The following is a 14,227-nucleotide window of genomic DNA, read 5'->3' as shown; positions in this document are numbered from 1 at the left end:
TAATGTCATTTGTTTATACCAAGTATAGGTTGGACCAAATATTTTTATGTTCCGTGACAATCTACACCAGACAGCTGATGTTTCACTCAGTGATTATTCAGCGATGGATCCTTTTGTTACACCTCCAAAAATAGTGATTTTCTTTAAGTGTTAATTTAGTGTGCGTGTGAATGTGTTCCTGCTTTTATAGCTCACTTACAGTACAGACACAAAATCACTAAACACAGAATTACAGTTATTACATATAAAACACAGAAAAAGCAATAAGTCGTTAGGAAGTTTGTGAGTGTCTTTGTCAGATGATGCACATTCAAGCATTTTTATATAGACTTGATTATCTACACTTGTTTATTTTAAAGGGGAATACGTTTTGTTTCTTTTTTTAAAAAGATTTATAAAAGACTTACAAAAGTAATTTTTGAATTTCTTGCACAGCTCTGCTGCTCTCCATTACGCAACTTGATTTTTCAGGCAGGTATGCTTCAGCGGTTTAATAGCACTGGTAATGTCAAAATGATTGAGATTACCAATCAATTCAAAGTCAGCAGGGTATACATTTCACAGAAGCATGGATTCCAGTGTGAAGCGTCGGATCAGAGCTAGGTTATGGAAGGCTGACAGGAACAAAATTTGACTGTGTCAACACTGTTTGTCTGTGATAATAATGGAATTAAATTGCTATATTTCAGACTATATTGGCATATGTTACATTATGGTACATATATGTAAACAAACATCGGAAACATCATGAAGGATGTTGTTACTGTACGATGGTAGGCATGTATTTGTTCATGAGGGATAATGCATTGGTACGTTGTGTGTGATGTCAGTATTATGACATGAATTAGTTCAACACTCTTTCTCAGGCAGAATTTACATTGTTCCATTAATTCATTTAATTTATCACAGTATCAGTACTGTATCAGTAAATGCTGTATATCAGTAAAGGAATGCCAAAAAGAACTAAGGATTCATATTTTGGTCAATTTAGAGGTATATCTTCTTTAAAAAAGTATTACACGTTCAAACACGTTGCAATGAAAATATTCATCTTTACAGGAACTTAAGAAAACTGATGCCTTAACATGGGCAGAATGGGCTTGTCTATAGGAAACAACACAATCAAAATTTCTGCGTTAGCATGCAATGTGTCCAGGTCCCCTTTATAGACTTTTGGCCGTGTCCACCTTCCATACTATATAAGACCGAAGTAGCGAAACATTTAATATTATAATAAGATAGATATGTTTAATCAAATTAAAAGCTCTACAGTAAAAGACCAACCCAGTAATGCAAACTACTTCTTTAATTTCACAGCCAACTGAATGTGACTTTTGCATTTTCAACATATAAGGGATACAGAATATGTAAGTGTATGCACATATGAATGTGCATTATTATTTACCAACTAGACTTTGACCTAAAATTTCCTTCACCATTCTTTTTATTTATACGTTATACAAAGTGTTCAGCTGGAAACTGCAGTGTATTTAATATAGGCCACATTTATGGTGCTGCTTTGCTGTTGCCTTTTTTTTTTTGTGTGTGTGTGTTTGAGTAGTAATCATGTAATTGATGGCAGAATAATGTTAATTCTGAATTCTGAACACATTAATTAATTTATGATTTGTATTCATGAACTCAGTCAGATTACATAAGGCTACAATCTATAACCTATGTGCTTTATAACTCCTTGAAAGAAACTCAAACCTGCATCACTAATAAAACCTTGATTCTTTCTTACATTCTGCCCTGTGTTATCAGAAAGTGCTGTAAAAAAAAAAAAGTATTTTGTGCTGAGTGACGCAGACTAACACACATCATGCGTAAGAAGTTGTTGGATAACATTAGTTCTCACCTTTAGGTTAAAGGATGTACACTTATGTCCTGCTTCATTTTGACACCATTCACTGCCATTATAAAGCTTGGAAGAACCGGCTAATTTTTAAATATAACTCTGATTGCATTTGTCTGAAAGAAGAAAGTCATATAGAATGTTTTGAGGGTGAGTAAATCATGGGGTAATTTTTATTTTTTGGTGAACTATCCCTTTAAGGGCTAAAGATAATCTGAATAAGTCTAAATCAATGCAATGAAATGCAATGAAAGATGTGTACAAACAGTCGCTCAAATGGCAGAACGCCTCAGAGACAGACGCTGAAATATGGCAGATGACAAACACATCTGCTGTTTCATCACAGCTCAGATCTGAGAAATGAGATTCTTCATAACTGGAGGCACCGAGAAAACATTTACTAAGTTCTGTGGCAGATCAGTATAAAGAACTTTAATTAAAGATACACTTTAATTAAATCATAAATCTCTGTCTAGTCCTGAACTAACATTTCAAGGGGGCGCTGAAAGAGAGAGATGAGTAACAGTGATCAATGATAACATTCATCAACGATAAGCAAATAAAATGTCCCTTATGTCACATTACGTTAGTCATGTCTTAATTAATCATATCTTTACTTAATGAGACTGGAAGGTGATCTGAGCCGGTAGATTATGCACTTGGGAATATTCAAATACAAAAATCTCATCCTGTTTTATGGTTTTGCTTTCCTTCTTTGAACAAAGGGTAATAAAACTGTTTTAGAGCCTGACTGATAATAAAAGCAGTCTTACAAGATACATCAACACTTTTTAATCAGCACCTGCGTATTAACTGCTGTCAGATTTACGTCTCACTGACGTCTGCTTTGCACACATGATATCTAACCTGTTCCAAAGGGGAACGTGACATTTATGGAATGTAGGTTGGTAATAACCATATGCATTTCTTTTTCAGAACCAATAAAGGTTTGCAAAAAATTTCTGAAGCAAAGCATTTTAATTTTGTAAAAAGAAAAGAAAACAACATTTTAAGATATGTATTGTAACTTTAATCTACAGACGCAAATAGATAAAGAAACACTTAAAGTTTATTTTGGACATTTCCTTTCAATAGTTTGAAACAACATATTATGAAAAGCCAAATAGCCCAAAATCTCAAAAAATATTGTTTTCCCTATGGTGTCTCACCATAAATAATTGCATATAACTGTTTTATATATATATATATATACACTCACCTAAAGGATTATTAGGAACACCTGTTCAATTTTTCATTAATGCAATTATCTAATCAACCAATCACATGGCAGTTGCTTCAATGCATTTAGGGTGTGGTCCTGGTCAAGACAATCTACTGAACTACAAACTGAATGTCCGAATGGGAAAGAAAGGTGATTTAAGCAATTTTGAGCGGGCCGGTCTGAGTATTTCACAATCTGGATCCATCATGCCTTGTTACCACTGTGTTTAGGATCATAGTCCTGCTGGATGGTGAACCCTCTGCCCAGTCTGAGGTTCTGAATGCTCTGAACTAGGTTTTCATCAAGGCTATCTCAGTATTTTGGTGCACTGAGTCCCTCAGTCCCTGCCGCTGAGAAACAGTCTAACAGCACGACGCTCTACCAGCACACTTTACTTGCCGAGGTGTTGAGCAGTGCCTGCTTTCCTTCAAACATGATGCTTAAAATTTAGGTTCATCAGACCAGAGAATCCTGCTTCTCACAGTGTAAGGCTCCTTTAGTAGCTTTTTTTTTTTTCACTGAAGATAGGATTGAGTCTGGCCACAATGCCATAAAGCCCAGATCGATGAGTGTTGCAGCGATGCTTGTCCTTCTGTAGGTTTCTCCTATCTCCACATATGATCATGGAGCTCAACTAGAGTGACCATCAGGTTCTTGGTCACTAGTCTAACCAAAGCCCTTCTCCATCAGTTGCTCAGTTTGGCCAGGAGGCCAGATCTAGGAAGAGTCCTGGTTGTTTAAAACTTCTTTCATTTCGGATGCCAGAGACTACATGCTTTTGTGACCTCAGGGGTTGGTTTTTGCTCTGATATGCATTATTAGCTGTATTATTATTGAGACATGCATGCCTTTCCAAATTATACCCATTCGATTGAATTTGCTACAGGTTAACTTCACATGCAGTGTAGTAACATCTATAAGCAATATGAATGCTCCCGAGCTGAATTTCAACTGTCCCAGATAAGGGTATGAATACTTATGCAATTAAATCATTTAAGTTTTTAACTTTTAAGAAATTTGCAAAGATAATAAAAATCATTTTTTTGCTTTTACAGTATGGTGTATGAAGTGTAGATTAATGGATAAAAAGTAATTAAAAGCAGTTTAACATAAGGCTGAAGCTTAACAAATCGTGAAAAAAATGAAGGAGTATGAATACTTTCGCAAAGGAACAGTATATATATATATATATATATATATATATATATATATATATATATATAAAAAATCGAAAGTTATGTATTAGTGGTGTATTATAATGCAGAGCCATAAATGTAAAACACACAGCAGGAGATGCAGCATAGTGCTGTGTAAGCAAGAATATACCTCTTATCAGATAACATAGAGAATGGATGAAATACATTGATTAAAAACTGATGGATGACAAGTTAATAAAGAACCTCACACGTGTCTAGCAGAATATAATTGAGGCTTAAAGGTGGCCTCTTGAAGGAGCCTATAGGGGAAAAAAGCCCAACACAGCTCTAGCAACCCATTCACAAAAACTTAGAAAGCCAGAACACCATAGAAATGCCATAGAAACCACCCAAAACACCATAGGTCAGAACAACACAACCTCACCGCAGAACATTTCGCACAAGCATACATTACTTAAATGATCTTTAAATGGTTTAAAAAACTAGTTATTTTATTATGACATTTCAGCATAATCCATTTCAAGGACTGTCTAACCTTTAGAAAAACCAAATGGCACATGCATAAACCTCTCAGGAGCTGTTTAATGCTCACAGGCATTCAGATCTGTCCAAAGCACTCTTGATGTATCCAAAGCTCAATGACTTATCAGAAACAGCATACAGATAAACAGCTTATGCTTACTCAAACTCTAAGTCCATTATATATACATTCAGTTCAAATGGCATATGTGTTTTACTTCATGTGCTCTACACATGCTGATTGATCATTAATATACACTTTTTTTCTCTCTCATTGGCAAATGCTTATGACTCATATTTCCATGCACTTTGTGCCTGTTTATTACATGCAACCTAGTGTAGCTGCTGTGTCTGAACCTTAATATGAAGTCAAACTCTTCAGTGTTAATGTCAGATCACTCCTGCCTGAGTCATTCGACTGAATACAGTCATTCTGAGTTATCAGGCTGTTTCTGAAGCTGTTTTTCCCTACAGATTCACTTCACGATCAAATAGCTCTGCTGGACAAAGTGTTGGCGAAGCACAATTGGTTTATAGGCTGCAGGTGATTTTGAAGTTTTATAACATCGTGACTTTACTGCAAATTATTTTATTTGAGTTATAATACTGTTTTGTTGTTGTTTGGAATAATTCAGTCTTTATTCATCTCCTCATTCAAATACATAGACACCAACCAACCCCGGTGATGGATGCGTTAATGACTCAATGACAATCCGAACATTGTCAGACTCAGATTTTCAGTTTCTATGTCAATGTTTCTTTAACACAAAAAGTTATTTCAGGAAACTACAGTACAGCAAACAAACAGTGGTCATGCAAATAAATTAATACATTTCTACAGTACACATTGTGTAGTTATATTAAATTATACATAGCTACCTTAAACTGCACTGTAAAATATTGGAGTACGTTTTACCAGAAAATAGCATTTCAGTTTTTCTTTCACATTTAATACAATATGTTACTTTCTGTTTCTTTTGTAAACGTTTGTGAAATTCACTAACAATTTTGGACACCATTTGTTGTGTATTATATTTCTTTAATCTATTTTCAGTTTAGTCTTACATTATTTAGACATGAACAAAAGTCAATTATATATATTATTAAGCAGAAATATTGCAAGATGGCCACTTCGTTATATTTTACTGCTGGAGCCACTGAGTACATCTGTAAGTAATTTAAACAGGACAGAATCTCATAATTATGCTCATTCTGATGTGGCATGAATGCTCTATTAGAAATAGCATACTAAAATATCGCCCTTGCTTTGGCTACCAATTGGTGAAGTATTTACTTTTCACATGGACATTATGAAGTCAATTTCACAAATTATTAGAAACAGACATCAAGCAACACTTTGACTTAAACATAACATTTTGTAAAGGACTGAAATAGGATTTTCTTGTAAGACGTACTCCAATAGTCTTTGATTAATTTACAATAATTTGACTTTTTATTTACCATTCACAGCATGTGAATATCTTCCATCTTTGTCCATAAGCACTTATTTCTGGACACCTAAATAGTTTTTGTGCCTGTGGCCTGGAGAGCCAAAGGAAAATTAAACATCTCATTTATTATTTGTATCTTGCTATTTTGACTCAAAGTCATCATACATGGCTAATCTTTGCCTAAAAAACATTCTGTAGTCCTATGACCATTTACAGTACCTCGTTTTACTGGAAACAGTAGAAATTCAAATGACTAAACCACTGTTCACCAATTAAAGAACACAGGCAAAGGACTATCGGTTGAATTAAGAAAAAAAAAAATCATACATAAACCATTCAAGACATATAAATTGTTTTACAAGTGGCCCCTTGAGTCTATTTAGCCAGCTCGTTTCGAATAGTATCATAAACTGAAACTGTCATTGAGCCATTGAGGTGAAATATTTCACTAAGACCCTGAGCTTAGTAGTAATATGTTAAAACCAACACAGTAAATGCTCCAACAGAAGACGTAAAGAAGGAAGAGCAGGCCTTACGTGTGTGTTCCTGTGCAGCAGAAGGGGAGTGTCACACAGGTGTGTCTGTTCTGCTGTCCGGCTCACATTCTTCAGCTTATATTTGAGGTGAAGGGTATTAGACTTCAAACTCTGAACTGCACACTCAATTCAGTGACGCCAGTCCAGTCACATGGTAGGAAAGTCTTGATGTAAACAATGAGAGCACGCTGTCCTAAACAGCAGCTATAGCTCAAATCAGATGCCAAGCTGTGTGACATGCTATTCTTCCATTTCATTTGCAGTCGTTACTAACTACACGGAAAGTACGTACTTTCCTTTTTCATGCTGTAAGTAATCTGAAAAATTACAAAAAGGTGAAACACACACACACACACACACACACACACACACACACACACACACACACACACGTTTGTTTTTGTGAAAAGTGGGGACATCCCATAGCCGTAATGGTTTTTATACTGTACAAACTGTGTATTCTATGGCCCTTCACCAACCCTACACCTAAACCTAACCCTCACAGGAAATTTTGTGCATTTTTACATTCTCCAAAAAAAAAAAAAACTCATTCTGTATGGTTTATAATCGTTTTGAAAAATGGGGACATGGGTTATGTCCTCATAAGTCACCCTCTCCTTGTAAATACCTGTGTCATACCCATGTCATTATACAGAGTTGTGTCCTGATATGTCACAAAAACATGCACACGCACACTCAGACACACACACACACACACACACAGACACACACACACACACACACAGACACACACACAAACACACACACACACACACACACACACACACACACACACACACACACACACACAACTTCGCTAAAACAAAAAAAATTTAAATGAAAGCATACCATTTTACATTGCTTTATTGTTAAATGTATGTTTATTTACAATACATTTGTCAAATTGTTTTAAATTCATTTGAAGTGGTCCAAGGCCAAAAGTAATTATTATTTTGAGCAAAAACAACTCTCTGTTCTCAAATAATGTTAAAGAGCACAGCAGGTCTTTATGACCACATCATAAATACAGTTCAACAATTTTGTCGCCATCTGGAGGACAAGCTGAAAATGTCACACTTCCATCATAGTCTTTCACAAATATTAACAGAGCAATCTTCATTATGCACATTTACATTTAAATTGCATGTATTAATTCAGCAGATTTGGTCAAAAGATCAACAAAATCAAAAAGGCTTACAAGGGAAGACTGGCATAACCAAAACAAAAATGTATAGGACTTAAAAAGTTGGATTTCGTCATTTCGCTATAAGTTTGTCATTGGCTGTGGTATTTTAAGGGGAAAACGAAGCACAACATTACCATATTTCCCAACTAATAGACTGAGTATTGCACATTAAGTCTGCAGGATAAAAAGGCAAATTTCGTTTCAAAACCAAAAAAGCTAAATATCAGAGACATAGCTACATCGTTCACTGAGACAGCAAGTAGAAGAAACCGGCCTTTATTTTGGAGGGTAGCGGGCAAACGGTGCTTCTTCATTTACCTTGCCCTGGTGAAAGAAAAAAGGATCAAATAAGCACAAATAAGTCACTTTGGTATTTCCTCCAAAATAAAAAAAATGTCCGAATATAACCCTTACATATTATACTGAACTAAAACATAGTATATTCATCATTAGTGCGCCAAACACTGTGTGGGCTTCCTAAAACTCACAGCCAGAAGAAAATGCAGAAACCTATGCTTCTTGGCCCATAATTATGATTATGATGCAGGAATACTACTGTAAATATGATGGGACTTACCATAGGTACATCATCAAGCCTCTCAAACTGTGGTGTCCTGGAGCGAACCGTCTTCACTATCACAACCACAACAACTACAGCCAACACAATACAGAAGATACACAGCACTGCAACCAGCCCTGGATTTGATGCCAAATATTGTTCATCTCGGTCTCCCAGAGCTGTATACAGAGACAAATCAAACACATACAGCTTTACAAACTTGGGGGACATTATTCTTCATTTTTGTTTGCATTTTTCCCCAAGCCCTTGTTAATTTCTGAACTTGCCAAAAGAATTGCAAGACTAATCTAGCACAGCTATGAAAGCTGTGCAGGTGAATCTTAGTCTTCAGTCATCACAGTCTAAATATCTGTTGAATCTTGTACCTGTGTAGCTGGCTGTGCTGTTTGGTTCTGCTGGAAATGTCATTTCACTAGAGTTGACGGTGGTGATTTTCAGCTCGGATGTTGTCAGTTCAGATGTCTTGTTCCAGGTAGATTGGGAAGTGGCTGTCTGAGTGTTGTTTGTGACATCCATTTGTGTTGTTTGTTGTACTCTGATAGGTTGTGTTGTGGTCTGTGAGGTATCTGGAGGGTTTGTGGACTGGACCGTTGAACTGCTGGGCTGCTGTGTCTCTGTAGCTGACATAACAGTGCTTGGGATTGTTGTAGTATCTGTAGACAGGTAAATAAATCAATGAATTTGCCAGATTCAGAACATTTAAAGGAATAGTTCACTCTTTAATAATGATGTCGTTCTTGAATCACCCTCATGTTGTTCAGCGGAACACAAAGGATAATTTTTATTCTCCATACAATGACATATAACGACATTTCTCTGACCATGTGTGTCAAGTTTATGAAAGTGTCAGTTTGTAATCTGCATGTTCAATTTGCGTTTGTTTCTCACACAGAGCTATAATATACAGTATAATGTTCCAGTCATATTTTGTACGGTGTAACAAACAATAACATTAGTAGCAGAGTGAGTGAATAATGATTGTTGGGTGAGCTATTTCTTGTATACAGTATAAATATAAATATAAATACAGTATAAATAGACTAAATACATAAATACAGTATAAATACACTTTATGACATAAAATGCTATGATTAACCAATCAGAATCAAGAAATTCACACAGCCATGTAAATACTTACCAGAAAGTGCAGTAAAAACTAAACTCTATTATGTTTATAACACTCAAAAAATGCTGCTATATTAAGGATTTATGTATATTAATTGAATATAAACAATACACAGTTTTAACGTAAACTAATAGCTTATAATGATGCATATTGTCGGTCATGAATGAAATAAGAATGAGGTTTATGTAAAAGTACTAAAAAAGTGCATGTGTTTTACAGTATATACACAACCAATCCTCAACTGATTAAATGCAATAATGTTTTCACATTTAGGGGTAACAGATTTATTCTGATTCTATAATAATAATAATAATACATTGAAAATATATAAATAATTTATAACTGATTTTTGAAATGATAATAAATAATTGGATTGTCTAGAAGACTTTTGAATATTGCACAAACATAAATATTTACATATCACAACATTGGATTTACATATTAAACACTATACTTACAGTTCATTTTTTTACGGAAAAATAAATAATTTGCTTAGTTAAACAGCTAATGTTTTAAAAAATGACAAGCATTTTGTCTTACCTTCTGGTGCCGCGACAGAAATAAGCATGAAAATAACTACTGAGAAGATCATTTTCGCAATGCTATGATGTAGAAATAAACCCCACAGGTGTAAAGCACAGCTGAGCTCCCAGCACAAACACACAGCAGATCCTGAGCAGCAGGATGTGGACGTGTGGCAGGAGGAGGGGTTTCTGGCAGCCGGAAGGGTGAATAATTGCTCCGTTCTTTCGGAAGTATTTGAACTGGCATACTGTAAACCTGCCATTACGTCATAGACATCTAGTGACAGCCTCATATTGCAAACATCAAGTATAATATTACATCTGCTAACAGCTTATTTACACAAGGTACACAGTGTTTGCAGAATAGTGTCTATACGTGTATTTTTATAGTAGTCATATTAATTTAAGTAGTGTAACACAAGCACATTGTTTTAAAACAGCTTTTATAGAAATGATAATGTTAATGTTTATAATAGCTAATGCCTAACTGTCGGCATTTAGCTGTTTAGAGCTAGCGATATCAATATAAACAATCAAGCAGATGAGATTTGCTATATAGCTTACTATTATATATATTTTGCGTTATGTGAATGGACTGCATGTAGGCGGATATAGCTGGATTGCAAGTTGGAAACATTATACAGTATGATATGTAAATCTGTAAATCTGTTTGAAATGTACTGTATCTAGTTCTACTGTTTGTGACAGTTAAATGATTGAACTGTGACCAAACCAATTAATCTCACATAGAAGTATTATATGTCTCTGCAGTACAATAAACTCTTGTTTACTTACAAATTATTATGGTAAAACTTTCATAACACACACACACACACACAAAACACATTAAACACATAAAAGCCTTTATTTAATAACAATCTGCATTTATAACATTTCTCATATAGACTAAACATACAGGCTGCAGCAGGGATACAGTAGTTCAACCAAAAATAATTATTTCCTGTTCATTTTCTTTTGTGTGGTCTATCCCTCCAGTTGACAAACATTACATCAGCAAAATTCATTTTAAACATTTGGTCAATGAACTTAATCACTAAACAAGGTAAACAAAATGTTTGCAAACAAACATTTACAAATAATATACCTCTTTAAAATGACAACTTTAAAATGAGGCAAAAGAATAAACCAGGTGTTACAGTATATTAAAAATGTACTAATATTCCCTGAACCTGAACTGAGAACAATAAAGCACATTTTAACTGTAGTAAAAACTCAAAACGTTTCTAATACTACCTGGAATGAAAACAATAAAGTCTTAATCTTGAAAATGCACAAATGTAGCCTATCAGTAAAAAAAAAAAAAAAAAAAAAAAAAAAACGAACTGAAAGGAAACTGACTCAAGAAATTTAAGCCATACTGAGCATTCAGTTTCATTGAACAGTTTAATAGTTCGTTGTAACCCACATATAAAACTGTGTACATTGACTAATTCAAAATAAAAAGTAAAAACGCTTAAATATATGCAGTATGTGTCGTTTTCACTTTTGGAGTAAAGTAAACTCCGGTCGCTGGAGTTTTCACAGTCACCGCAAGATGGCGATCTTTCCTGTCAAATAAACAAGCTGGTGTTGTTGACTGAACTCTCGTTTCAACTGATTCATGAGCCCTTGAGCAAAGTGTTAGTGCTGATGCTGCAATAACGGTCCAATAAACAGTTGTTGCTTTGAGCTGATTTTATTTTTGATCATGATTACCTGAATAGCCTATGTACCTGTATAAGTGTAGGGAAAGTGGAGTGAAATGTGTCATAAACAATAACAACAACAACAACTTTTTTTAATGAGCCCCAGTCCATCCACCTCTTCTAATGCCAGTTGCACAATATTTCAAAGGTGTCAGACATTGATTAAAAGCCTGTTTTAACGTCAGCATCATGAGGGAGGCCTTGTAACACCTTCACAACAACAAAAAAAATATTTTCTTAGAAATTTTTGTGGTGTTATTTTCTGAAAAAAAAATAAATAATAATAATAATACAAATAATTGTAAAAAGTATCAAAATGAAGTGAGTTTATGCTGAAAACTAGAAAATCTGCCAGTGGGTACTCAATTATTTTATTTTATTTTTACTGATTTTCTGTCGTGTTAAGCATAAACTTGCTTAATTTTAAAAACAAATTTAGAAAATAAGACTTTAAAGCTGAAAACTGAAAAGCGAGGTGTAGACTGATTGGCCAGCTATCCAGTGTGTTGTGATTGGCTGAATACCTCAAGTGACGGAAATGTTACGCCTCTTAATATACTGTGCCGTCTCCCAGCATTACAAGACAAAATCAATAAAACCAGGTATTGCATGTTATGTACCAAAATTAAAAGCATTTAGCCTATTTGAGGTTTTTTTGATTGAACAACTACAAGTCCTTTGAGGACATTTTCATTGCAGTTGATAAATGAGACTTAAGATGGCACCAGTTGTGACAGTTTGAAATAAGAGCAAGTCCATGAAGTGATAAAAAGAGTGGAGTCAGTTTCAGTTAACCTGCAGTTATGTTAGATTAGGTTTGTTACAAACTAGATTTGTAAAGACTTTTATTGACTTAAAAAATTGTGCAAGAAAAAATCATCCCACACACACAGCTGGGTATAAGCAAACACAGAAGGTAAAGGAACATTTACCGTTTATGCCAATGATGTTCTAACAACAGAAAAATAATTATTTGACCTTTTTAAATAGTTTCACAAACAGATGACAACATTGTCAAAAAGATCTTTGTTCAGACAGATCTGCAGAAACAACTGAACAAACTGTACTCTGCATGCCAGGCCAGTAATCGGTGATGTCACTTTGTAAAGAAACACGACATGTTTGCGCACGTACCTACAGTCTGAACACGGAGTATGCGCACGTGTGATGTCACAGTTTACACAAATTCATGTTTTGTAGCTTAGTTCCATTTTCCAAGCCATACATATGGAGCTGGTTATGTGCAAATGATGCAAATGTCATAATGCAATGTTTATAAGTCATGCGCCCAACGAACCATGTGAATATCTCTTTATTCAATAATCTGTCCCTATAATCAGAATTTGTTTGAAAATGAAAACAAGTTGTTGGGTTTTAATGGCATTTATGAATGAATCGAATCAATGATTCAGTGAGCATTTCATAAAGACAGTCACTTGCTTTGTTTCTGAATTAATCAGTTTGAAGGAGTCGGTTGAATGACTGAATGACTCACTCAATCCTTAAAACTGTGACTTGCCACCATCTACTGGAGGTTTTAGTTTCATATTTTGACTGTCAATTCACTATAATTAGACTAATTGGCATCTAGTTGCTACATCATGGTGTAAAATTTATAATTTTACATATATTTGAAAGTGAAAAGTTAAAGTGATGTGACATATAGCCAAGTATGATGTCCCAGAGGCCTACTTGAAATCTGTGCTCTGCATATAACATATCCAAATGCGCACACACAGCAGTGAGTAGTGAACACACACCCAGAGAAGTTTATGTATTGTTGTATCTTGGACTGAAAACTGTCTACAGGCAGAGAAAGACAAGTTGAGCTTGAATCCTAGTAGTATTCTTGGAAAATATAGTCACAGAGAAATTTCCCTTTGCACCAATTTCAGTGTATATTCAAAGTATTTCATAAATCTAATCAAATGTGATTATACAGGATATATCTGCTCTGCTGACCCTGCGAGTGCTGACCCTCATCCAATTTCTTCTCCATGCAGCCGTGGATGATCACAAAGCCACCCACTCCATTAGTCTCCGCACAGCTTGTATTGACTGAAACCACTCTGTAAACCAGATATGTGGTTTCAGAATATGCCCCCTCTCTCTGTACTGAACTCTGTGTAATCGGTCTCTATGACTCATTAGGGAGCACATGGTACAGAAGTTTATCATGGTATAGAAGTTTAAGATTTCCTAATGCAGGCAGGAATGGGTTTTTTTCTGCTAAATTATTATTATTATTATTATTATTTCAGGTTTAAATGACATATAATACTGTTTATTGTGCCTTAAGTATGTAAATCATTTTTAGGTGGATTTCCCTGAAAAGTGTACACAATTCTGGCACTTTCAGAGCATT

General features: G+C 34.9%; 2 protein-coding genes across 2 annotated transcripts in view; both read right to left on the bottom strand.

Annotated features, from left to right (window-relative positions):
* The window catches only part of LOC113055154 (cAMP-specific 3',5'-cyclic phosphodiesterase 4D-like), a 64,012-nt gene extending 57,198 nt beyond the window's left edge, over positions 1-6,814 (bottom strand). Inside the window, exon 1 of the mRNA XM_026221169.1 lies at positions 6,741-6,814. The gene's annotated coding sequence lies outside the window, so the exon portion shown is untranslated. The remainder of the gene's footprint in view (positions 1-6,740) is intronic.
* A 784-nt stretch (positions 6,815-7,598) lies between these two features.
* cist1 (colon, intestine and stomach enriched 1) lies at positions 7,599-10,333 on the bottom strand. The gene is made up of 4 exons (XM_026222086.1): positions 10,173-10,333; positions 8,872-9,159; positions 8,504-8,664; positions 7,599-8,250 (listed from the first exon to the last, which is right to left on the bottom strand). Exons 1-4 carry the CDS (start codon positions 10,222-10,224, stop codon positions 8,203-8,205), a joined length of 549 nt encoding a protein of 182 aa, XP_026077871.1. The 5' UTR covers positions 10,225-10,333; the 3' UTR covers positions 7,599-8,202.
* Positions 10,334-14,227: the final 3,894 nt, after the last annotated feature.

Source organism: Carassius auratus, chromosome 36 (genome assembly GCF_003368295.1).
Source record: "Carassius auratus strain Wakin chromosome 36, ASM336829v1, whole genome shotgun sequence".
Classification (NCBI taxonomy): Eukaryota; Metazoa; Chordata; class Actinopteri; order Cypriniformes; family Cyprinidae; genus Carassius; species Carassius auratus.
The sequence above is the reverse complement of the archived record's forward strand: the minus strand, read 5'-3'. Positions and strand labels throughout refer to the sequence as shown.

What these genes read in the sequence shown, in the direction of transcription:
- cist1 (XM_026222086.1), bottom strand. Translation starts at nt 10,224, where the DNA reads ATGATCTTCTCAGTAGTTATTTTCATGCTTATTTCTGTCGCGGCACCA. An exon ending in TTCTGTCGCGGCACCAGAAG is followed by an intron (nt 9,160 to 10,172) that starts GTAAGACAAAAT and finishes ACCTGTCTACAG; the next exon opens with ATACTACAACAATCCCAAGC. An exon ending in GGCTTGATGATGTACCTATG is followed by an intron (nt 8,251 to 8,503) that starts GTAAGTCCCATC and finishes TTCTTTCACCAG; the next exon opens with GGCAAGGTAAATGAAGAAGC.